Genomic DNA, 27815 nt, shown 5'->3' on the forward strand with positions numbered 1-27815 from the left:
GTCATACTGGATTGCAGAGGATGTTCGTTATAATTTTTCTACTTTTTATTGAGATTAATAGGAGATGAGGTATTAGTAAAACAAACTTTCATATAAAAAATATTTAATGATTATTCATTTGATATTTCAAAGCTTATCTTATATCACAATGATATGTACATTCTGTAGTTTTAGTGTACGCAGAAAATGATTTTATCATTTTATTTTTTTCATTTTGTAAATGATTTTATTTTTTAATTATTTTTTTTAGATGGACTTTATATTTTGTTTAATTCAGTAATCTTGTTTTCCTATATGGTATTTATAATAATCTATTCTAAAGGATGAAAATAATCATGGAATAAATTCAAATATATTCTTTCAGTTATTCACTATTCCCCTATCTAGTACAACATTTTAATTTTTACAACAGCAATATATTCGAAACTTTTTATTTAAGCAGCTTATATTATTACTGATTCAGAATCAAACATTAACACATGACCACCCATTACAAATTTTTCAAGAGCTGAAGTTTGAGTCAACTTTCGTACAAAAAACTAAGCAAATACATATTTCAATAGATAGTTAACTTTATGTCGTATATTCTATCAAATTACCTCAATCGAATATTTAATAGGTTTATCAAACTACTTGATAAAAATTAATGTAATAATATTAATGTTTTTCTTGGAAACGTTTATAATAAAGTACGGTATGTGATATTTTGTTAGTTTGAAGGAGGCACCCACCCTCCGAATGCTCTTTCTAGCTCTTTTGCCACCGCAAAACATAGTCTGTCCTTGTAGGGCGCAGCAACAACCTGAAATCAAAGAAATCATCCACTATAATATAGGAAACAAAAACGATAGAACGATTCAAAATCACCAACCGGTTCGAAAACCGCCTAAAACTCTGGTCCGTTCTTCTCAAAGAAAGGCAAAACCTTCACCCATTATATACAAGTTTTTAAAAATCATTCTTAATTCAGTTGATTTTATTTCCAATTGATTTTTTATAATATCAGGCTATTTATTCGACTTGATTGATTCTGAGAGTATTACTGTACGAGATACCAATGTTGCACTCATCAAAAAGCAATTATCATATTCTACATTATAAGAACAGTAATCTTCACAGCTGAAAAGACAATTCACATGCGTTATAATGATGGTATGTTTTATTCATCTAATTGAAGTCATGTTTAACCGGTTCATTTCCACATCCAAATTCCGAAGCTTGGACTAGGTGATTAGGTGGTGAACAGTACTGAACTTAATTTGATGCTGATAATTAATTTGAGTAAAACATGTTAAAAACTTAATTTGAGTTGATAATAATCGTACGGCTTTCATCGGTGGTGAGTCGCCGACGGAAGTCACACCTCGCCTGAGTAGTATATAATTTATCCGTCAGAAACAGAAGCCATCCATAATCAAATCGAACCAATTATGATTTCCCAATATTTTAGAGGATTTTACTGTAACTATTCTTGTTAAATTCTCACAATGCTAGACTTTTTCTGATGTTGCTTGGCTACATTTTATTGCTCATGAAATCATCTATTTATATTGTGATCCATCATGAGCCTTTTTTCAATCTCCAGGAAAGCATTGAACAATTCAAAGAAGATTTACAACTGTTATATATCAGCCGGGACCGACAGTAAACATTTCTTGCATTACTAGAACAAAACTACAAGTAGCTTTATTGACAAAAACAATTCCGTTGGATCATTATTTCAATTATTTAGCCTTGATGGCTCTCACAAAAGCATTATATTTAATTTCTTATTTTGATGTTACCTGAATGCCGATTGGTAGTCCTTTGCTATTCAGTCCCATGGGTACATGTGTGGCTGGCAGACCCATGGCTGAAATGAGAGCAGAATAGCTGAAGTCGAGTGTTCGCACCGCTGACTCTCTGTGGTAGTAAGCCGCCGTCGGGAAAGTGGGAAACAAAATCACACCGTCCTCACTTAGGCATTCCTTTCGATAGAAAATATTTCATTTAGTCCACTTTCGAAATCAAAGTAGGCTAGCCTATCATTTTTCAAAATGTATATTTCTTATAAGCTTTATTTAAATAATACCTATTATAAAATAACTTCTATCAAAATTCGGAAGGGAACAGTTTTGGCCTGTTGGTCCTTTTCTAATCATGTATTTGATTTGTGTATCATGGAATGTAAAATAAATAATTAATTATTATTAACATCAAGTTAAAACCTATAATATAGTAAACAACCAACCAAACATAACTACAAAAGTACGGTACTGTTTATTGTGTTGATTTTACTGTATCAATAGTTTATTGAGTCAATTTTAGTTCAGTGTGATGATGCTCACTAACCCACCCGCTTGCTCAAATACTATGGAACAAGTTTTGTGCTAAGCGATTGTACATTTAAAAAAATAGAATACTTGATAGTAGCTAGGTAATTAATTTAAAAATGAGAGACGAAATAAATCAATAGCTGGAGACAAAGAATTGATTACACAATAGTTCATTGAGTCAATTTTAGTTGATATTAGATAATATTTTATTGTATCGTATGTTATGATTTTAATGTTCAGTAATCAGCTTGCTCAAACAAAACCTATAGAACAAGTTTTGTGCTAAGCAATTTTACATTAAAAAAGGGCTTGATAGCAGCTCGGTAATTAATTTAAAGATGAGGATGATGCAATAAATCAATAGCTGGAGACTATTCGAGATCAATTGAAAAATATCTCTTTGGAGTCTTAAATAAAAAACAAACTGTGGAATTAGATAGAATAGTTCACTGAGTTTGAAGCCTTAGTTACATAAATTCATCAATAATAACAATATCACTGTACTTCCTATTTATCTAAGATTTCATACAACATGAGACAAGCTGTCTCACACAGTAAAAAATAATTGTAATAGTCACGTGGGTACCGGTACCTTTGTTTATCAGACATGGACCATGACTTGTTTGGCTTTTAACAGTAGTAGTTATCACTGAATATTGAGTGATTGGTTTTACTGGTTTATACGGGATTTTAGACCCCGAGATAATATTTCTTTATTGCTAAAAATACTGCTGTTTAGAGCCGCAGATTTTTTTAATCTAAATAACATTACTATCGATGAATTACGACGTTTTCAAATATTCCAGTATTGTAATGCGAGTTATTGACTTATAAAGCTACTCCACTCATTCTCATAATTGATTTTTGTTCCAATGTATAAATGAATAGGAAATTGTCATAATTCCTTGTAACAGTGACCAGAAATTTTCATTCTCATTTGTACAATCTCCTAATGGGTTGATGGTTCGTAATATACTTACTACTAGATCAGTCTTCAGTTGTTCTCCTTCTTTGATATATTGCTCGGTTTTCGAGGGGGACAACATGCAATTGAAGTGTTTGAGCAGCGAGAAATGTAATGCTCCAGTCGTATGCCTGGATAGTCCAAACAATGATTTCACCAGCTCCAGCAATACATTTGGCTTCATCTGCAAAAGTGAACAAGTTAATTATTACTGTTGCGTTATTTGCATCTCTGCAATTGAGAAAATATAGAAACAGTACGGTACATTATAAGTTTCATTCAAGTTTTGATTTATATTTCAAATGAGTGTCATGAATTATAATTATTATTTAATTACTTCAAATTAAACTTGATCACATGTATTAGGATCCTTTACCACAAAATTACATACATCCTCAATCTAATTTTTAATTTATCTTGAAAAGCTATTAAAAACTTCTTTGAACATAGGTGTGTAAGGATTACTCAAATTCAATCATATATAAAGCTCTCCTGAATTGTAAATAGTTCTGAACATATTACAATACCGTATGCCAATACAAAATTAATACTATTAAAATATTAATTTTATAAATCGAAAAATCAATTCTTATTTTTATAAATCTTGAGCGATTTTATTTCACGCTTCCACTAATATAATTTATATCGAGAAAAAATAGAGTCTAATGTTAGTGAGGAAATATTCCTCAACTGTAACATGTAATACTCCTCACTAAAATTGAATGGAATCAATCTAGCTTTAATGGGTGTACACATACCTTTGGATTGTCTGTATCAACCTCACTGAAAACATCAGGAAGGCTCTTAATACTGAACAGTATCGCACTGCTTATTTCTGGCGCATGTTCCATTTGTTTAAATCTCATCTGGAAAAGGAAGAGAGTCTGTTGAGTAATATCTTATCGTTTGAAGTGCATGAATAATTTTAAAAAGAATATTTCAAATTATTATCAAAGCATAGAACTTCAACACTTTTTCACAGTTTAAGCTGCGTCTACACCAAAGTTATTAACAAAATGTTAATAACTTAATCCTTATAGATTCTATTAGATTGAACGGAACTTGACAAACACATAATGTTCATCATGTGTATGATAAGTTATGTTCAATCTAATAGTATCTATAAGAATTAAGTTATTAACATTTTCTTAATAACTTTGGTGTAAACGTAGCTTAATTGATACACAAGTAGAAAATATAAAAAAGATGAACGATATTATGCTTCAAATTTGAAAGCTATTCTTAAAGCATTTTTTTCATTCCAGTATTTCTCTTTTAAAAATAAGGCTTCTATGAAAGCACTTAGAAATTCTGAAGGAATCAACTCGATATATCACTCTGTAATGGAGCAGTGAGTTGAGTTTTTATAGAGTGTTCACTCTATAATATAACAGTGTTTAGTTGTAATTTAGATATGATTTTACTCAATACAGTAACCCAAAAAACATGATTTATTAGTTAATGATGGTTTCCTGATTGTGAAGCTGAATATTTTTCAATTAGTTTTATACTATATCAAATTACATAATAAGGAGGCATAACGTTAACTCATATTATGCTTCTTATAACGGACAAAGAGAAAATCTCTTTAGAAACAAAACAAACTTGCCCAATTTCTCTCCTGCCAAAACTCTCCTGCCCAATTTCGATGCATGCAATGAAGTACCGTACTCGTAACATTCAATTCAAAAATCTAAGATTATGACTTAACTTCTTAATTTACTTTAACTGATCTTAATCCTAATAGAAGAATAGAAAAAGCAATACATTACATTATTTACCATCTGCGTTTGACAACCACAGGAAGTGGACAGATGGTTTGCTGCCTTCTTTATCAATTGCTGGATTTCTTTTGAAATTTTTGGCATTCCAAATGATTTAGTTGGCTCATCGATGTAAAGCACTCTCAAGCGTCCCATATCGACCTGAGGAGAAACCACCCCATTCACGGTGAAAATATTTCTCATATGTATGCTACTACCTTTCAATTCTCAAATTCGTAATTACAGAAATGATATAGAGACTCACAGGTCCGGTTGTACCTGTTAGATTTTGATCATGATTGAATTCCACAAAAAGCAAGGCTTCTCTGATTGGTTATCGTTGCATTTAATAACAGTTAGAAATAAACAGACTTTTCTGCAAAATTTGCCACAGTAAACAGTAAATTATATTAAATTCTATTCAGAATTTAGACAATTTACATAATTTATACTTTTTTGCCAATAACTCCAAACAATCGTAATGATCTCTCTGTTTTGTCAATTATCGGATTCAATCTTAGTGTATCTACTGTTGCACATGTTTTAATACAATCGTCAAGGTACCCTGCAAATGTTGTAACAAACATGAATGTAATATTCCATCAACGTTTCCCGGAGTAGAAATTTATTTCTTTTAGAAATAGTTTTATTAAGAGACACGTTACAATCATACAAAATGCAGGTGATCTGAGATGTGAATTGTGCCTTAATAATATCTTGATGTCTTAATGATAACTCATGATATCAATCTAATGATATCTAAATTAATGTGCGACAACTACAACACAATGTGGTCAGTTACTAAGAGCCTATTGAATTTAAAAAAATACTTCATTCTGTTTTCAGGAAAGATGTAGGCTGAAATAATTGTCTACTCACTTCGTTCTCACACTTTACCCTTCTTATTTATGTAAAATAATCAACTGATAGTATACGGTATGTTAAAAAATAATTGTTTTTAATTACATTGAGTATTAATCTTGAAAAAAATTACACGAAATTGTTTCAAATTTAAAAATTCTGTATTTTATTTTAGCTTGAAATTTGAGAACTTACTGGTTCTTTGAGCTTGAGCAAAGGTGCTTTCTCGTCGGCTAGTACTGAAATGAGCAGAGGAAGGTCTTCAGCATACCTGACCAACGGTCCCACTCCAACTCTATTGCCGTAAGGCTCATCTGTTGACTCAGCGTAATGTCCTTCAGATGAGATCAGTCCTGAAATAACGTGTGAATATACATTTTATTATGAAACAGCCTTATTAACCGCTATGAAAGTATGTTAGATGACAGAGATGGTGCTACCAGCAGGTGAAGTTACAGAACTCGACAGTTTCTAGCTATCTTTGATGGAAATGGAAATTATTCTTCCTTCAATTGTATTATGAAACAGGCTTATTAATCGCTATGAAAGTTTGTTAGATGAATGAGATGGTGCTACCATTAGGTGAAGTTACAGAATTCAACAGTTTCATCTGTAGCTTTGATGAACATGAAAATTATTATTCCTTCAAGTTATTATTTTCACAGATTTTGTTATGCTTTAACAATTTGAGGGTACATTCCTTCTAACTCAATATGGAATTGCTTCATAGTAATCAATTTTGTATTGTAGGCTACTTGTATTATAATCTTAAATATTGAATATAATTATATGAAATTCACAGTTCGATGACAGAAAGCAAGCCATGGTTCTGCAGACTTTTAATTGCTGATGAGTATTAAAAAGATCTCTTGATTTTTTTTTAGAGAAGTCTGAGGTGGAGTAAGTCTACAATCTATCATGTCTATCTCTCCAAATATTATTAAAAGGGTATTTATTTATTTGTACAATATGACAATTTCCACTGAGTCCTACAAAACCCATAGTGGTACAAAACAAAATAGCACTGTACTTAAATAAACTATAAGTATTAATGTAAAACTGAAATTATAATAGATGAGTACAGTAAAAATTAATGTAGATTACTACAAAAACAAGATAGAAAGATAGACATAGAAAAATAAGAAGAAAAAAGTCATGCAGTTCGTATAAGTATAAGGGTACATGTTACTGTGATAATTAAATACTTGTTTGAGTATATAAAATCAAATCTGATTCTCTGCACTCTCTCACTACAGTTTTATCATAAATTTTCTCAGAAAATTTCTATTCGCCCTTTTAATAGCAGAATTCCGTGCTTAATCTAAGTGAAAGAATACTAGTAAAAGTACCTACATAAGATAATTATAATTAGTTAATCACTCACCTGGAGTAGGCTTATGACCGAAGACACCCGCGAACATGGCTGGAATTTGAATAGATCCTCCAAAGTCTGTTCCAAGACCAATAACAGATGCCCCTGAGCTGATAAGTGTAGCCTATAAAAAGGAATACTGAATATAATGGTATAAAATAAAAATGATAATCGAATGCAGTATCCTATTTGAAGCTGATAACCTTCGTAATATTTGTTTACATTTTGATGGTCTCCATTTAGAATAGTTGTCTTGCTTTCAAATTGAAACTGAGAGATCTTTAAATGAATTTTAATTGAAGCATTTCCTTCTTCAACTTCGGTTCTTTGTTTCTTTCCAAAATTTAATTTGATACAAGAGAATCAAAGTGTTTCAGGTGAAAACACTTCTATACTGCATACTGCAGAAGTATTCATACTAAAAGAGCCCTGCAGATTGAGTCAATAGTTGCAGTCAGTAATGGCGGCCACTGTACTGTTGAGTCAGTAACACTGCACAGGGGCAGTAACTGTTGTAGAGTTGAAGGATCCATCACATAGTGTGCATTTTATTTTACTGACCACTTTCACTGGCTAGATCTACTGTTCCCGTCTACAGAGATATCAGATTCAAATTGTAGTTTGGATAAGGTATCAGGTCTAGAGCATCCTTTATTATTTTGGTAGTAAGTACAGATTTGGTCATATCCAATGAGAAGCGATTGGCTCCGTGGTCGCGCTGTTGAGTTATGAAACCATTTCCTGCCAATCTCATTGAACGGGAGACCACTTGAAGAGCAGACTACTAAATATCACTTATAAGTTGAAAAATCGCTTCCCGGCTCAGATCACATCTAAACCTGTAGGTCCACTCATCTCTCTTTATAATCATCCCCATTTCATGGGACACAAGCCCAGTTCTTATGTGGTGGGCATCAACCTCAGAAAAGGAGTGTTTCATTTTTTAAATATTCATACAAATATGATCCATTTTGCTTTCATTACAACAATGAAATAAACAATCGAAAATAAGTTTAGAGATAGGTTAATTTGTTACCTCGCCTCCAGAAGCGCCACCCACTGACCGCTGCCTGCAGTAGGGATTGGCAGTGCGACCCGTCACGTGGTTGTAGGTCTCAGCTCCCAGGCCGAACTCCGGCTGATTGGACACCACCAGAGGGATGGCTCCCGCTTTCTTCAACAGGGCAACCGCCCTTCCATCTCGGTCTGCTTTTCTCCCTTGTCGAATCACACTTCCAATGCTGTAGCTCATACCTGAAAATTGAACATCACTATTAAATCCAATTCGAAATAAGTTGGGTTTCTTCCATGTAGCCTACATTACACTATGGCCTGGTTTCTAGGACACTATAAACTTATTGAATATATTCTGGACAATCAAACCTATTGATTTAATGATCCATTAGATTTGATAGTATTGACCTTAGCCTTAGAAATAGTCCTTGCGCTTAGCCTCATGAACAGAGCCTTAGAAGTGTAGAACTATGAAATAGGAATGTGCTCAGCATTTCATGGCTGAAGACCTCTGGTCAGCTGGTAATTAGAAGTCCCTACAGCCATGAATAAATGCTCCATAAATTCAGTTTATCATCAAGCAGCTTGCAACCGGAAATTGAATTTTCAGTCCCCTATCAGATATTCATGATTTATCGGTCATTATTCTGAAATTATTCTCTCTTGTAGCACAGAAAATTGATGTAGCTTATTTTGCGTTGTGGGGAAGAGAAACACCTCCTTTCTATGGTGACTCACTAAGATGGGAGAACAGAATTCCACTATCTAAATTCCAGATGGCGTATACCATGAGTAGAATAAATAAGTATAGAAGTTTTCTCTGGCTGAATCATGTTTCTCTCTATGATCTCAATCTCTAATCTCACTCTTTGGGAACACTAGAGGCAGTTTAGTGGATATTCAATCATTGTTGACATTGTAGCTATATGCCGGAGACGCTCGACAGTGTCTGTGACTGTTGTACATGTCTATGGGCTTTAAACTCAAGAATACAGTCCAACACATGGTGGGGTTAGCTTGCTCATATCTATTCGTTAATTCATTCATTTATCCTTATGGAAAACCCCTACTTTGCATAGTGGCTAATTTCTTCATAATCTTATCTTTTATTTTCAAGTTGAGATTTTGTTTAGATCTACATCCTGCAGACTTACCGTTAAGAAAACTATTTGAATATATTGCGTTGTTCTGTATGAAATATGCTCCCATAGTAGGCCCACTTCATAATAATTATTGTTTGAAAAATGTACGTTAACTTCCTACCTTCAACTTTGCATGCCTCTGAGATGGAAATTGGAATGCCAAGTAATGGCTTTTCCTTGGCCAATTCGGTTTCAGTTTTTTCTCCTGTATTGACTAATTGGTCGGCCAAGTAGCCATCTTGTGCTGCCTTATCGTAGCGCTCTTCAACGACAGCATTCAGTAGAACTTGCACCCTTCTTGCTCGAAACCCGAACGCACCCACTAAATCCTCACTTCTCACCTGCAATACATATTCATATTAACAGTTCGATTGCTGTAGTGAATCTAAACGGATAGAATTCGTTGATGAATATCACAAGAATGAACTGAGTCAATCCCATTCAGTAATTGAATTTGAATGTAGATGAAACATTATTGCTAAGAGATTGATCTCTTTCTTAAGTGAAGTTTTTCTCATAGTAAATTTTCGATTTATTTATTTCATTGACAATCACAATATTAAGTGATTTGAAAAATGAAAAACTGTTCTAATCACAATATTATTTTTTAGTGATATACCAAAACTTTACTTGAATATTGTGAAATTCATTCCACTGTCAAAAATGTAAAATCTATTCCACATATTAAAAATATAGGTACATTTTAAGGACTTTACACTGAAACAGCCAAATTCCATACTAATTAATTTTAGAGTTGATGATAACAAGTGAATGTATTCGCAAGTTTGTCATTAGAATTGACGACTCACCTCTCCAGTTCGAACTTTCTTTGTAAGCTTCGTTGCGCTTTCAAGATTCAGAGCATTTGATATTTTCTGGTATTTTGTTCCTGACATCACTACATCTTTTTTCGATACTAGATAAAAACAGGCTCCAGTACTAATCTGAGGAAGTTGTTGATAACTCCCAGTAACCTCAGGAACAGCTCCATTTATATCTGCAAAAGAGAAGGATTTATTGATACAACAATAATTTATTTTTCAATAATTAATATTTGTATTATTAATATCAGTCTTGTAATAGACTCTATGATGGAACACACGTGAAGATATTAATGGCTCTTTCTGCAATGAAGATTTTTCCACGAGTCTTAAATATTCAATACAGTATAATAAATATTTTTCAGTATTTCAATTTTCCTAAATTATGAAAATTTAGCTTTTTAATAAGAAACTGGCCTCATCTTCTAAGAGTTGGGTAAAAATATTTATAGTAACAGAGCAAAACAATAAAATTTGAGAATAATAGTCCACATTTTGAAACTAGTTTTCTAATCACATATTATCAATAATATATGTCCTTTTTGGAATAATTTCCAATCAAAATTCAATAATGAAATAGAAATGGCTATTTGCCTGTTTTTTCTCATTTCAAATCATTCATTATATATGGTTATATGTGTATGTCACTGTGAATAAATAAATAAATATATTAACATTGTATTTGAATATTTTGCTCTCGTCATGTTTGCTTACATCCATTACTCATGATCTCGGAATAGTCTTGTACCGTACTTGAAATAACCTGGATATCTATAATCTGCAGATCACTCTGATCCAGTACAGTGGGTGATCTGTCCCTACCCAAACACCACTTATCATTTCTATAATCAGTTACATCAATTTAGTATATCAATTCTGTGTATTGTCATTCATCAAACACTTTTCTCACTCTCATATGTATGTCTCGTATGTCAAACATGAGTGATGACTTCCCATTAATAATATTACCTAGTTATGTAACTTACCGGTACCGTACCATATTAAGTGAGTTACTGGTAGGTACCGGTATCAAATGATACGGTTTAGCTATTGATGTAGATTGGTGACTACTTCGGCTACTCGCAGTCAGTGATTTCTACTTATAAAATGCATAAAATTGTTATTTTATCAATATGTAATAGCATAATCAATATTTTCTAGGAACTATTCATTATTTATTATCCTATCAAATTAAGTATTAAAAGCACGTGTCTGACCCAGACAAATGACCTTGATCAGTAAGCACCAATAGTGTATTGTGATTGATCCAAAAAGTAAGTAGGAGAGACATGCCGGCAGCATATATTGCATCATAGATCAGTGCTCTCTAGGAACCGGCTCAGTCTTTGGCTTGCGCAACCGTAACCCACTGCCGCCGCCCCTCGGCAACCCAGCACCGACTGCTGCCAGCGTGGTCTCCGCAAAGGGCTTGAAGGCCACGATCACGGGCCATCCCATCAAGTTTAATGCCTTGGAATTCTTCCAATCATCATTTCTCTATTTATTTCGGATGTCTAGAGTATTATTGATGATGCAGTTGGAATATTAACATATGAATCGCTTTTAAAAACTATTTTCAAACGTGCTTGGCTCAGCACGCTTTGAAAATCAACCAGAAAGATCCTTCTAGCATGCTACTTGGTTTTTGTGGACAAAAGAAACGCGTGATTCGTGATTGTCGATTTGATCATATATGGATATGAGATTTTTTATACATATAGAAATCCTTATATATGGCAGGACATATCTTCTTACATAAAACAGATGAAAATCGAATAAACTATTCATTTTTTAAGGAAATTGAGAAAGATAATCGCGATGTTTTATTGCTCTTTTAGCCTATAGTTTATGCTTATCAGGCTCTTATAATTATCTTATTGAGAAAAAAATATATTCATGTAGTCTACTACCATTGTAATCTCACTTCATCAAACTTGACTAGTCAATATGTGGATTTTCTGCTTGATAATAATAATAATGTCGAGTGACCTGGCTGGCTCAGGTCTGGTGTCAGAGTTTTCAGGTCGCAACTGATCAATTTCAGGGCCTCTGACATGACCTAACGACTGCTTTTTAGGCAGCCGGGACCGACGAATTAACGTGTCCATCCGAAACACGGGAGTGGCCCGAGATAAATATCTTGCCCGGGCTGGGATTTGAACCCGGGCCTCTGAGTCATAAAGCCAGCATCTGATCCACTCGACTACGGCCACTCCTATTCTGATCGATGAAAATATACTGCAAATATTTGAAAACCAAAAATATAATGAAAATCTATCTAGAAGTGAATGAGATTGAAATTTCGATTAGTTGGCAACAGTAGCAGCATGTTATTTGCATTGCAACAAGTTTTGAATGATTGATTCTGGTTGAAAAATAATTATTACAATATTCTATCTATAACAGAAAAATAATGTTTAAAGTTACATTGTAGACCTTAGCCAAACCAGCCCAGATCGACATCGATAAGTTACATTGATTCACCATGTTACTTCATGCTGATAATTAAATATATTTTCATTTTTATTGTAATTTAGTGTTTCCAACAATTCCATCTTCAAGTGAACATATATTCTGTCTCTATCTACGACTCTCATGTACAATCATAAAGATGATCCAAGTAGGCCAGTACGATATAACTTGATTTATCATGTACCGTGTATAGCGGAAATATCAGTTGTTAAATATTTGTTCTCCATCAATTTATTGCACTCATCTCCCCGTGTGCTTTTGAAGAGACTGAGCGATCGAACCGTAGAAGAAATCCTGGTTCAACATTCCTATCACATATTTTCATAAATAGCTGATGAAGTGAATTATTAGCAAGGATATATTGATCGATTTCGATATAGCCACAAAGTAGAAGATTACTTACCTCTTACTTCTTCTCTGTGATATAGCTCACTTTTATACAGTACACTTTTATTAAAAATAGGTATAATCTTAACTCTCAAGATCTGTATAAAAAGTATTAGTATATAGAACTTACTTTTAAATCTATTATTTTTCATATTTTAGGTAGTATGGATTTTTTCGAAAATTAACTCTCAATTCTTTCTTATTATTTTATCTTTAGCAATGTGACTTTTATGTAGACTTCAGTGGTTGTATTTTGATATTGATTGATAGAATTGATTAATGCAGTTGTTGGGCAACTGCTCTTTCAATTTATTTGAAATTTCAGTACGATATCAATTTTATATAATTTGCATTACAAAGGAATTTCATTTCATAATTTCCAGCTTCTCAATGTTAAAATGAATGCTTACTATTTCTGAACATGTTTCATTATTTAATGAAAATTTAATCGTCCTCTCATTCATTCCATCTAATATATAGTAGGATAGCGGTAGACTATGGATCTGAATTACGGAGACAGTGAATACACTCACAATCAATTGAGTGGAATAATCAATTCTTATTGAGTTATAATGTTAGAATGCTTCTGCAGAACAAATAACATTCACTATAAAAACCATTTATTTACAGGCCCAAATTTTATACGGTAACTCAAGTGATCTAAACAAAAAAAATCTAGCTGAAACCAATAACTAACTTAGAGTATCATTTATCATCTTTGATTCTAGTGACCCTGTGATGTGGAAGACAAATTCAAATAAGAATACCTATTCATTAAAATTCTGGAAAGCATTGAAATTATTTTAAATATGTATAACCTGAGAAACAGTTTCAGAAAAGTGGTTTAAATATGTTTAAAAAATAACTTTTTAATTAAGATGACAGGAAAAAATAGTTTTACCTCTCTCACAACACAATCGAATATGAAGAGGAAAAAATGTTTAATTTGATATAGGTATAATACAAAGGAGTATAAATGTATTCGTAGTAATTTGTGGTAGCCTACCCATCACATTTTTATAGTTAACTTATTGAACAAGAACTAAACTGAATTAATATTAATCATAGTAATTCGTTTTATTGTGATTATTGATAGTGATTTTTCAATATTATGGTCGAGTGTTGCAGAAAAAAATGTTGAAAACATTAACAAGAGTGATCGTGATAGTTTCAATGAATAATTTATGAAAAAAGTGTCCTTCAGGTTGGAGAAAAGAGTTGTTGACTCAGAGAGTGGATTCAGTTTGTATTACTAACGTGTTGACCTACCTTCCCGCACGGTACAAACTGCCATCCTGAACCTGACCAACTAACACACAGATTCGCCTTCATTACGTAATGAGATCTACTCTTTCGATTGCCATCAGCCAACTGGTTATTAACTAACTTGAAAAAACTTCTTGGAACGAAAGGCAATCGACCTGGTATCTGCTTCATCAGTAGGTAAGCTACACCGCTACACCGTGCCTTACACGCAATATTACCAAAACTTCTTCCACGTTTTACCCAAGTTTTTATTGAAATCACGAGTGAAAAATAAGATTGTAGATGTGTGGAGTGTGGATGTGAGTCCTTGAAACACGCTCAGCCTTCAGAGGAACCTAATGATTAATGAATAGATAAATGTGTGCGGTATTGTAGAAGAATCGTCTTCACGGTTCAAAGAAATGGATCCATTTACATAACTAGTTTTAACTCACATAATGGAGAGCTATTTCTAATAGATGTATCACCATACGTTCATTATATTTCTAAAAAAAATAGCATACCTTTTATTAATTTAGTTACGATACTCCGTTTTGGTATCAAGGATATAAACGGTACGGTACGGTACTAACTTGATTTAAACCTATACATTTCTCCAACTTCTATAAATATAGGCTATATATAATCTATTAATGCATTATAATTATCGTACCTAATATCATCAAAACTAGTGTTGGGTCTCCACTTCAAAATGCTATATAAGAAATTTTCAGACTTTTTTCTCTTCTGGAGATTAAGTTAAAGTTTGTTTCCAGCGAAATCCATTATTACCTTAGATTTTTTTCTCATTGCATCAATTAAATGAACGGCCAGGGTCTGTGTAATAGCGTATATGAATTCGCAATTCCTGAAATATAGGGGAAAGCTGCCCAAACACTAGTAGACTGACTGGGAGTATTAATTTGAATACATCATAAATACTGTACATAAATAAGTTGTCCTACACACTTCTAGTTTGTAGACAGCGGTTTCCCATTTTACATAAATGAGCTCCAAATTAATTTATTTAAAGCCTTACTCAGAGAACATAGTTTATTCACTACAGCTTTTATAATCATAATTTTGATGTAAAAAGGAAGAGATCAGATTCCAGAGAATTGATACCTCAAGTAAAAATATACATTCATTATATAGGCTAGATTACACAAGTACCGCAGTATAGGAAATGAGCAGCGCCGGTATAGCAGCTTCAAAAAAGGACGCTATTCAATCAACTCTTTACGATCTGTGTTTGATTATAATTAGGAACGCACTATGGGTGTATATAACATTATTGTAGTATAAGCAAATTGGGATCTGTTTGGGATATGACGTGACAAAACCTTAGTTGTGAAAGTAAAAGACACACCTCCTTAACAAACTAGTCAAGAGTGACTATAAGTAACATAATGACTTTAAAAACACTCACCAGTTTTTTCTTTCATTTCTATGTAATAACATTTTATAAAATGTCAGATTCTTTGTCAATAAGTATTCTGAGTAGCTTCACAGCATGTGTTTTAAGCTTTGAGTAGTTGTTATTAAATTTGTGTATAATATGTAATCAATTGGCAATTTCAAGAAATACTTGAGAGAAGAGCAGATTGACAAATGAATAGAATAGAACAATCATTATTTTGATTGACACATTTGTCATGACTTACCTTTCTAACTGACAATAACCAACTGTTAAATAGAAACTTTCCACAAAAAAGGAAAATTTGCAAAAAACAGTGTAATATACAGTACCCCGATTTATGAAACTTTTGACTCCGGTGAAGCTTCACTGGCACCTGCCTAACAATATAGCCTATATTCATTTTTTTAAAAGCTCTTCATCCCTCCAAATATTGGTTAAGCATGATATTAAGATAAAGAATGTGAATTTCTACCCATACCGATTTTTTTAATGCTGTCACTCACTTTTCATTATTATACATACTTATCTACTTATCACAGTGAATATAGAATATGTAAGGCCATAGAATACAACAATCTCAAGTTTTTAGTTTTAAATCGTTAAAGTTTTCTCTATGGTAATGCTAAAAAGTGGTTGACATTTTTATTTGTGCTTCATTATGGAGAAATTCTACAGTATCACTCTCAACATAACTATGATTGTAAATTATTTTTATGCAAATAATATTGAGGTATGGTTTACATATCACGTGTATGTAGCCTACTTGATATAATAATACTTCAAAAGAAGACATTAGCCTGAGAACTAGGGACTCCATAGCTTCATGGACTTGTATTTTAGTATTTATATTCCTAAAATAAATAGAAAAATGCCAAGTCACCTCCTTTGAAATATTAATTGAACATTCTCATATGTCGAAAATGTTACTCATCATGAGAAGATATCTCAATTAAGATACGGACCCCCTATTGAGTTCCAGCCAAAACTGAATTATCAATTCTATTATTGTTGTCGTAGGTGTAAGATGTACTTCTACAGCAGTCAATCATTGTGAAAGGTGTGCCCGCAGACTGAGTTGCGATTCTGAATTCAATATATCTATACTAACATTATGCAATGACTCCGAAAACAATTATTATGCAAGAGTAGTTCTAGTGGCAGTGGCATATCTAAGTTCACACTTATTTGGCGAGAGAAAAAATGAGAAGTTTGGAGCTTGTTCTTCACCTTGTGAAAGTGGACAAATAGCAGCATCGACTGGTTTTGTTTACATCACACTAGCTCACTTCTACACAATGGTCACACATTTTTCAGCCGAAACACACTGTCAGGTTCCAAGCTTATTTGTTAAGTTAACAATATTACAAAATTATATTATTTGTTGACAGAAGCCTATAGCGCCATTTCGCCCAAACTTTGATGGGGGAGCTCAAGCACGATTATTATGAGAGTCCTACTTGGCTGAAAATGGAAAATTCTTGCCAGAGGAATTTTTAAAACGCAATTTTAGCACCGTTTTGACAACTTGTTGCATGTAGCCGAATGAGTTGATAAATTAGTTGTTTGAGTTGATAAATAACATTCCCACACATTAACCCTCAGCCAAATACGAATGTTGCCCAGGGAGGGGCGAAAGCCCCCCCCCCCCACTTTTCCAAGTGGTATTTGAAAGAAATGTTGAGAAATAAATTCCATGACCTTGGCATTTGAATGAACAAATCTATGAATTCAATTAATATTAAAAAATGTAGCTCTGAAATTCCAACTCTACACGTGTATCTTAGTTAAATTGAATAGTTTTGAAAACTTAGGATTCTTTGAACTTTATTGGAAGCATTATTCAAATTTGTAGTACTGTAGGACCCGTATAACCGCGATACCCTATTTGATACGGTAAATCTCTTTGATACCGTATAAATATTCAAATGTTATATTCAATTTTACTTTCATTTATCAGTCAACATTTCTTCATCTTCTTCACAAAAAGAATAAGAGATAAGGATAGATTGATGGGAGATGAAAAATTTTGTTTTTTCGTATTCTCCTTTTTCTTTGCTCGTTTTCAAACTTTCCAATATGATTTATTCAATTCATCCATTCATACATTCAACATTTTTACTGTATACAGTCATCATTTTGCTACCGGTATACGTTTTTATAACTCCATTATAATAGCCTTCTTGGCACCTGAATGTTGTTCTTGTATTCCCATACACAGCTATACACAACTTTTTTCGGATGTTGCCCATTTATAATCTTTTTACTTGTGCATGAGCCGAGTAATGGGATGAGATAACGGGACTCAAACCCACAATCAGGCGCAGCGATAACAGACTAATAAGGTTGTGATGGTCTAATTTAAAAATAATATATCAGTAACCTATATTTTTAAAAATATTGAGAAAATTTTGTTTGGCAACAAAGATCAGTGATAAAGAGTGGATCTACAAAAACCAAGAGATCAGTGTTTGAATACACAGTCAAGTGATTTTCTATTCAACTTCCGTTTGATTCGATTCTAGTTGACATTAGAAACATTCCAGCTTTCACAATGAAGGATTGATTCGGCTGAACGTTTAGACCGCTTGATTACACAACAATATTGTAAAAACGATGTCCTGCTGCATTTTTGGTTACCACGATGTATTTGGCCTGATTGTTTGACCACTAATCAGTGTGGCATAAGACACAAAAAAACACCTTTTGTCAGTTGATTGGTGAATTTTAATGGCCCGCCAAATATAAAATTGACTTTTTTCATCTAACCTGTCAGCGCAGAAAGAAATTGAATTTGATTGGATAGGTACCTGGATAGTTTAGCACATGACAGATCACTAATGAACATAGAGAAAGTATAGTTTCGTTTTGAAAGGCTATTTTTTCAACTGGCGGACCGACATTTCTGTTTGTAATAAATGTATATTTGTGTATTTGTTAACAAACAATCAATATTATAATGTAATTAGAAATGATATTTTACATCAATAAACTAATAACTTGATTAGTTTTAGCTGATATATCTCACCCAGCAATCTGAAGCTTGTAGACAAGTAAGTGGACCTAATCTAGTCTCGGACGGTTTACATTATTATATTATAAATCAATATTGTATTTTATTATTATATAGTATTAAAATCATAAATTTTTCAAATTCTCCAGGTGATAGGCCTCCTCATTAGGAGTGGGTATTTAAAATTTGAGATAGACATTGCCCTGATACAGTAAATAACTCAATTCATTCAATAAGAAACTCTTCCAAGAAGATCCTATGGAAATTAAGACGTATTATGTTACAAAATGAATACATGCTTTTACTTTGGTTTTACATGATCTCAAGAGATATAAATTCAATAAGGCCGACTGCTACTACGCACCCTTAGGTAAGAGCAGATATCTGTCTGGTGACAAACAAATCCCTTGTTAAAAAAAATACAAATTTGAACTAACGGCGGATACAATGATGATCTTTTTGCAGTATCGTACCGGCATTTCTGCCAAAAATTCATCTTATAAAGTGTTGATGATCTGTATCACTATGATGTAGACCTACGCAACTGTAATGAGGACTGATCAAATATTATATTGAACAGGTCAAATATTAAAAAATAGCTTGGTCAAATGTCTGATGATTAGACCTCTTTTACGCTCTATATGGGCTTACGATTCTGAGATGTTTTAAAGTGATCATGTTCAATTCATCGTTCCCAGACGCTCGACACGAATGCCTTACTCTCTCCGCCATATTGCTCAACAACTCGAAGGAGGAAAACAGACGCGGAAATCAGGAGAATAGAAATCTGCCTGCCACAAGCATACCTTTGCAGCATAATTCGATTTAAGCCCTATACTATCACTGAAGACTTTACCCGGCCCGGCTGTACTTATTGCGCAACAAAGGCTAAAGTCTTACGGGTCAGGTGTAGATTTCAGCACCCAAGAACCAATTGTGAATAATCGAATATTTAGTCCCATTTAGTGAGTGATGCTGTACATGTAGCTTACGGTATATGCTCAATGCTCAATTTGTTTATAGATTTTGACTTATCAATTCATATACCAGACCTAATAAATTACTTTTATTTGCAGTTTTTATAAAAATGTAGGTGAAGTAGAAATGTTGTGTACATCACGAGTGAAAAATTGCTATTTCTCGGGCATCAAACTTTCCCCTCGGGGAGAAAAAGCTGTATTTTACACTGTAGATATACAAATAACTGTCAAAAATATCAATAGTATTTTAGGTTCTCCTATTTATTTTTAATAAATCAGCAATTATTCAATCATTTTTTAGACAATCATGGTTCTCATTTCATTTATAAATATGCCTACTATGAGAAGGTCGCAAGAATTATCTAGTTGATGGTTGGTTTGAGCTGAAATTCCACCTTGAGAATAGACCTTGAAATATTATGATTAGTATTCAATTTTCGATAAACAATTACTCATAGTTTTGCTTGATCCCTTTATTCATGAATGCTAGTCTGCATGCAGTTCATAGTCAGGATGTTAATAAACTTAAACACGCCTCTAGGATAGTAGTAAACAATAAACAATGACGAAGTCTCTGCTATACAAATCATTGTCCTAATATCTTTTTAATCAACTTCCCATTTTATTAAGTTGGTTGAACTGCATTATACCGCGACATAATAATATAGCCAATAGCAGATATATACTCACGATTCAAAATACTGTACTTGCAAAAATTACACAGGCGTTATTGTAAGTTCATTTACCATATCTCGTCCTTCTCTCCCACAGCTCCTTTTTTTACTATCATAGTATATTATATATCATTATTTGCATGATTACTTACAGGTCACTGCTGTTTCATCCCACTATATGAGTTTTGTATTCCTGAAAGTCAATCTTGGAAATCAAGACAGAAGTGACCCCCCAGCCCATGGACGCAGAGCCCCGTTAATTTGAGAGGAATTCATTTTAAACACTGACCTTATTTATTATTTTGGGACCCCCTTAGATTTCATTTTGAGACCCCACACCCCAAGAATTCTAAGGACGCAGTCTGCGTCCTCTCTAATTTGAGAGGAATTCATTTTAAACACTGACCTTATTTATTAGGGTTAATTACAGATCAAATTACAGTATACCTGACATCTCACGACATGTTTATGTTACGGTGTCTAATTCTATGGGAATCTTCAATTTCATTGTTTAGCTTTACCTTGACAGATTTGAACCTGAAAGAGCATTTTGAGCCAAATTACCTGAATAATCGCGTAATAACTTCATATACTGTAGGTACGGAATATTAGGCCCGACTGTACAAGCGTTTGTTTTTCGCGCTGAATATTTATTTGCGCTCCTTTTGAACGAACATGCTCCCTCTCATGAAGGAGCGTCTATTTCGCTTGTATAGTTTACCCCATACGAGACAAAGCATCGAGCTAACGAGCAGAAAAAAATCAGCGCGACTGAACGAGACGCTCGTATAGTTGGGGACTTAGCGAGGTTCCTCTTCTCACTTCTTCATAAGTTACAATGAGATTACGTTTTGAAAATGTCAGTTTATTTTAAAAGGTTCATGGTTTATTAATGAAGTCTTATTAGTATCAAAATATTTTCAATTACTTGAATGAAACTCAAAGGTTATTCAAGATACAGCATGTTTTTTTATTTTTCTGCATGAAAACTAAGATTTTATTATTAATTACATGCTAAATTAAATTTATCATCAAATTTGTCCTATAGGAATAGTCTAGCTATATGAATATCACGCATCCAAATTATTATTTTTAATTTGCTTATTTATTTTGCAGGTATTCGGCCAATGAACTACTAAAAGTCCACACTTTCTGTTCTAAGTTTATTCATATCACGAGGCCTATTTCTATCAAGTGGTTTGATTCAATAGACAAATATTAGTAGGCATATTGCACGAAGAGGTGCTATAGTTTATTATAATATTGATAATATCAATATATTTTGATATACTGTACCCTGCTTATATCAATCTAGTTCCTGCAATAAAAGTAGGACATAGCTCCTTCGTTGTACGGTAGTTACTTCGAGAAGATGAATTAGGATCCATGAATCAATAAAATATGAATTTATAGTCTCAATTACCTATTCCATTCACTTGAAGTTCGCAAGTGTAAATAGTAGATAATAAATTGTTTATCTCCCATGTTTTATTCTCTCTGTGTTTATATTCCCTTCACACTAGAAAACCCAGAAACTTTTTACCTGTTATTAGCTCTATGAAAATTCAAATATGATTCCAATTGAACATTCGAACAGTAGCCTAGTGCATAGATTTCCGCTAAGCGATCTTCCTTCACCTGACCCAGTTGCGAATAATAGTTGGAATCCATTGACATTATATAAGATTCTCTCTGATAAAATTAGCATATATTCGTGAATCGTGTGCCATGATTGCAAAATTATAGTCATTACAGAATAGATGAAAGCCACAGCCTTTCCACTATTATCTCCATATAATGACATCAGAATAATAGCACAGTGATGAATTAGCTGGAAATTGGGTCTTGAAAATTGACCGAAGAAGACGTTGTTAGATGAGCATCCGGTGAACGGTGGGCAGATTATCGAAGAAAGGTAATCCGAATAGTGTACCGTAGCATCAATAAATAACCTAACCTAGTAGCGTACACAATAATTTTCTCAAATAAAAAGATATAGATATTTTTAGTTTGGTAGTGTTTAGGAAGAGGGTGGACAGGTGGCTGTACCAGATTGGTTGGGAAGCTTCAGAAGAACTACTCCAATCTCGTTATGCTTGGTGACCAACACGACTTCAAGGTTTCCAGACAATTGATTGGTATTTATTTTATCATTGATATAACCGATTTGACTGTTTTGCCTTTCTGGTTTATGCTTTTTTTTCATTCTCTCTTCTGAGAATTTCTGGAATCCCTGCCACTGCGGTCTTCAAAAAAATATTGTTTTTTCTTCTTTATTTATTCTTTTAATCAATCAAGGTATTAAGTATACTTATTCCTACATACTCATTCTTAAATATACATCAGCACAATATATTATCTATTTTATAATCGGAATATTAATAATACATCCATAATATAAGTGTATTCTCTATTATTTACTTCTATGAGCAGATTAAGTTTATTATGGATAAAGTGGAACTCCCCCCTACACACAGATGGATAGTCTAGTAGGGGGATTCCAAAATAAGTTGTATATTGTATTTCTTATTCGTGTATTATGTTTTTTGGAAATAAACTGAATTTGGAAAAAGCTTATAAATATTATATTTTGGCCCGGTTGCACAAAAACCGGTTAAATCATCTTAACCGTGTTCAATTTAACGGGAAACAATCAGAGAAGGCCTTTTTAGAAAAGACAACTTCTCTGATTGGCTCTCATGAAGATAATCACGGTTAAAACTTAACCGGCTTCTGTGCAACCGGCACTTTGTATTTTAACTTTTAACTGTATTATACCGTTCTAATAATCGAAACATATTATTACAGTACCGTATCTATTTGAATTTTTCTTTAGTTTATTCTTTCAGAAGCATGATTTATATCGATTAGAAATGGAATAGTGTGTAATATTATAGTGATTGGTATTATTTGAGACACCTCACTATCCGAATTATTTTTAAATAAAACTCTAAACATTATTTGTGTCTCAATCTCTTAAAGAGAAGATCTATACTATAATAAAGGAAAGTACTGGCTTATACACGTACGGAATAGGAAAATTATTTTAGACGCATGATCACGTCTGAACTACACTGGACTGATTAACTTGAAATTTTGCATATATATTCTTAAATAGCCGAGGACGGTTATAGGCCTATTTTTAATTCTTCAAGATTTTATTACGCCAAGTTTTCAGTTCGTTAAATTTTATAATAGACCCTTGCGGAGCACGGGTTACCTGCTAGTCTATAATAAAGTTGAGACTATATATTATGTTGTGTGGAGTACAGGCCACGATGAATAAATGGACTCACTGACGAGATATCCCTCAGGGCGGAACATTCTAATGTCACAACATCCAGTTGAAGTTAAATTTTGCTTTTTCACGTATTGCATGAAAGAAATTAATCTGATCGAAAAATTAACTGATTACTGTTGCCCATCTATATAGATTGTAAACAGATATATAGTACCAGTAGGGTACCGTATTGAACGTTTTGAGTGTGATTGAGATGAATGCATTAAGTTACATTAGCGTGTCATAGTATATTTTATTCAGGTTCACTGTTGCACACGAATTCCGTACCTATATATTCATTGATAATGACCAAAAATGTGTTGCGCAACGCATATCACACACGGCTTCACATGGAAAGAAGTTCAAACTAGATTCGGCAAACGAAATCAGACCGGAAAAATTGACCCAATTTGGCACACTAATTATTGAACTAAGTTTCAAATTACTCACAGGTAAATTTTGCCAAGCAATCTAAAAAATATAGGATATACAGTACCTTTGAGAAAAATTTATTCTTATAGAATATATTATAGTAGCCCACCTAACTGTAGATTTATTGCCTAGTTGAAAATATGAGTTTTCGCATGAAAAATTTTCATTACAGGCTACAAGAATACTGAGGAAAATACCGTCTTTTGGTGAGGAAAAGTGGCTAATTGCACCCGTATTCATTAATTTGTTAATGTTTCTTGAAGAGGAAAATCTCTTCTACCAGCAACTCTTCGACGCTCTAAAATGTTATTGCAGCTCTGATAATGAAATACAACCATAAATTTTCATATAGTACTTCTATATTACTACTGAAAAAGCACGCTTGCAGTACGGTAATTGAAGATTTTATGTACAACTTCCATCCAATAATTATTCAATTCCTTAAAGAGTAGTTTAGGATACCATTAGCGATCATGTACCGGTACTGGTTGTGTGATTGTAGAAGACCTGTTGCATGCAGTAATGGTTAAAAATGTTAATAGCCCAAATCCTAGTGAAAGGTCAATATGTAATTGCCTACATTCATTATGTTCACAAGATAGGTGCTGCCGCGTAGCGTACGGTAGATAATGCCTACAGGTAAAGAGTTATTGATAAATGTTTCATTATTTATAATCAACCAAGAATCGAGAATTTGATTTTTTATAATGTGTCATGTATTAGAGTGTGCCAGATAAATTCTATAATCATTGTTACAGAATCTAATTTCAAGTCTAAACTTACAAATTCTCAGCCTCTAAAACAGGATTCTTGAGATTTCATCAGTTGAGATTGATGCAGGCCATGTAAATGATACAAGGTTGACAACACACACCGGTACTTATGAGAATAAATTACGGCCAAGTTGGATCTACACTGCTGAAAGCCACAGCTAAATTTGATAAACCAGCTATTTTTAATGCAGATTTGTAAAGTTGAGAAAGTAGATTGAATCCAGATATTATTCATAAATTTTGTATTTAACCGTTAAGTTTGTACTGTATTATATTGACGACTTTTTCATAATATACATTTGATTGTTATAACGACACAAATTGAAAGTGAATTGAGGTAAAGTAGGTTTACTTTTAATAGATTTTCGAAACATTAACTTCAAGTATGAATGAAAGTAGAAATCCTATTTTATTACACCAGATTGAAAATAAATTGGCCATTGGATGATAAATAAGTTAGACTGGGATGATATTTTTTTAGATTGTTTTCCTGATGGGCTACTATAAATGATGTAAAACTATCAAGCAATGAAATGGAAAACTTCAATAATAAAAATGTCAATTATAGAATATCATTCTTGAACTCTAATTTGATTGATCTATCGAGCCAGAAATAATATCATGGAATGAAAATAGTGTCTTCAATTTTCAATTTTATTATGCAGTGGAGTTTTTCACAATAAATAATTAATGAGAGTTCGTTTGCTTTGAGCATTGATTCTTGGAGAATCAATAAATTTAAGTTTGTAGGCCTATTTTACACAGAAGGTACGGTACCTGTCTTGAATAGACTGCGCGGCGATATAAGAGAGGTACCATAAGTATAAGATATACTTATAAGAGGTACAAGATACTTATAAGAGGCGATAAGAGGTGCATACCACTAGTATTGTAAGCCTATTTTTTTTGCTAGTTTTTTTGCAAATCAATGTTAGTGATTTTCCAAGCTGTTTGGAAAAATATATAATTCGTTCAATTAAAAAAATATAATTCTTCTAGGCCTTCATTGTCAGATAACCGCATTCAATAGATAAAAAATACTTTCCCAGTTCTAAATTAAAATTATGTAATGATTACGGTACATTAAAGAGAAATATTGTAAATTAATGATTAATTCATTTATTGACATTACAATTTAAAACATTTGGTTGGTTCAATCATTAAAAAATAGATGAAACTTATTTCATGGATTAGAAGTTTTTAACTAGGTCTATAAATAATACAAGATTTCTATAGACCTTGGTTTTGAATTTTTAAAATTTGGAAATTTACTTCAATTTCAGTCATTGAATTTCCAGAATTGCTAGATTTATCAATAATATTTATTTTCAACTCACTGCTTGTGAAAAATAAATAATAATAAATGTAATATAACGTACCCAGTGTATAAGTTCATTTGAAAGTCTCGATTTAGATAATAAAAGCCAATCCCTTCTTTTTATTCATTATAGTACCGTACCTACTTTTCAGAAAATAGATTACCTACTCAAATTCAGCCATGCACCTATACTAAGTATTGTTTCTTTATATTCTTACAATATAACCATATAACATAAATAGTTTATTTATTTTTGTCAATTTATATTTCTCACATTGATAACTGATTGTGATTCATATCACAAAAGACTTAATTCAGCCTTTATTATGTGAATCACAGAGTATTGATAAGTAGAGTTAGTTAATTAAGTTTATAATCAATGTGGGAAATATAAAGCCAATAAAAATGAGAAGAAAAGCGTTCAAGTTCATCTTATGAACTGTTAAAGGAACATTAATCTCCACTATATACAGGTTTATTATATCAGAGATCAATAATTCAAAGAATATTATCAACGGTATATTTTCTCTATGGTATTATAGAGTGAAAATATCGTAACGATTTGAGATTGGAGAGTGAAATAACTAATAAACTCACATAGTTTGTGTTTTCCTGATGATAAGATCTCGCTGCACACGCTGGAAAACAAGGAAAAGGTCGCAGCAGCAAAGAGCGTGTGAGAGCGATACTTCTCGGCTGCAGAGTTATTCCAAGTCCGAGAGATAGGAGCGGAGCACTCAACGTATCAGCGGCGCGGAGCTCAGAGAGAGACTGAGAGGATCACGTGCTCAGCTCAGCAGACCACCAGACGTCTTGGGTCTTGCGACATCACGGCGATTCGTTGCGGTGCGGTGCGGTGTGTCGGTGCTAGACTAATAATTTCCTAGTACCTACCTTTTCTCACTCAACAGTTTTCGACTCCTGAAATTGGTTTCCACTCGAGTTAATTACTATTTCTCCACTTGCTGACGCATCGTAAGGTGCAAATAGGCTACTGAGAGTGCTACCAACTCACTTTTGACAGCTGTCGGTCTCATCTCACCTTCTAATCAAAAGTATTTGGGCTGTCACCTCAGGGTCATGTTGGAACGTGTGTAGAACTTTATAGCTTCCGGCAACAAATTTGGAGCGCCTGTTTTGTCCTGCATAAGAATGACGATGTTACGATAGCATGCCCTTTCCATAGAGAAGGTATGATTTTGAATAGAGGTGCTTGAAATAGCAAGATATTTAGTTGCAAAAAGCACACCTTAAGGCTCTCAAAGGAGAAAAGTTCAGAGTTAAACTGAGGGAATAGTTGTTGAATGCGTGCCTTTATACTCTAGTGAGGAATTCCTTTTTTATTTTGAAATTGACAGAATTAATAGGATAGGTATTGATAAATTAGGATTTCATTGACAAAACCATACACCTCGAAAGCCCTTGATGATAGAGAATTGGATTCAATCTCAAGTTGTAGACCAGGATTCTTTCTTCCACGTACATTGAATTAAATTAACAATAAATAGTTTTGAAAATAGGTAAGTTTAAAGAAACCGAAGATTTCTAGAAGTTTATCCTCTCTCCAGAGTT

The 27815-nt window shown here is 33.0% G+C and overlaps 1 protein-coding gene across 4 annotated transcripts; it reads right to left on the bottom strand.

The window, feature by feature from the left end:
• Positions 1 to 86: 86 nt before the first annotated feature.
• Positions 87 to 27520, bottom strand: LOC111064221 (fatty-acid amide hydrolase 2). 4 transcript variants are annotated; one of them, XM_022351914.2, is made up of 11 exons: positions 26841 to 27520; positions 10241 to 10428; positions 9553 to 9772; positions 8312 to 8529; positions 7288 to 7399; positions 6099 to 6256; positions 5052 to 5204; positions 4038 to 4145; positions 3296 to 3463; positions 1785 to 1967; positions 87 to 802 (listed from the first exon to the last, which is right to left on the bottom strand). In XM_022351914.2, exons 2-11 carry the CDS (start codon positions 10325 to 10327, stop codon positions 710 to 712), a joined length of 1500 nt encoding a protein of 499 aa, XP_022207606.2. In that variant the 5' UTR covers positions 10328 to 10428; positions 26841 to 27520; the 3' UTR covers positions 87 to 709. The 4 variants fall into 4 exon arrangements, with proteins under 4 accessions (XP_022207606.2, XP_022207607.2, XP_039299525.1 ...); XM_022351915.2 differs by having other exon boundaries at positions 5061 to 5204; positions 26841 to 27144; XM_039443591.1 differs by lacking the exon at positions 26841 to 27520 and adding an exon at positions 14381 to 14420 and having other exon boundaries at positions 5061 to 5204.
• Positions 27521 to 27815: the final 295 nt, after the last annotated feature.

This window comes from Nilaparvata lugens, chromosome 1 (assembly GCF_014356525.2).
Source record: "Nilaparvata lugens isolate BPH chromosome 1, ASM1435652v1, whole genome shotgun sequence".
NCBI classification, from domain to species: Eukaryota; Metazoa; Arthropoda; class Insecta; order Hemiptera; family Delphacidae; genus Nilaparvata; species Nilaparvata lugens.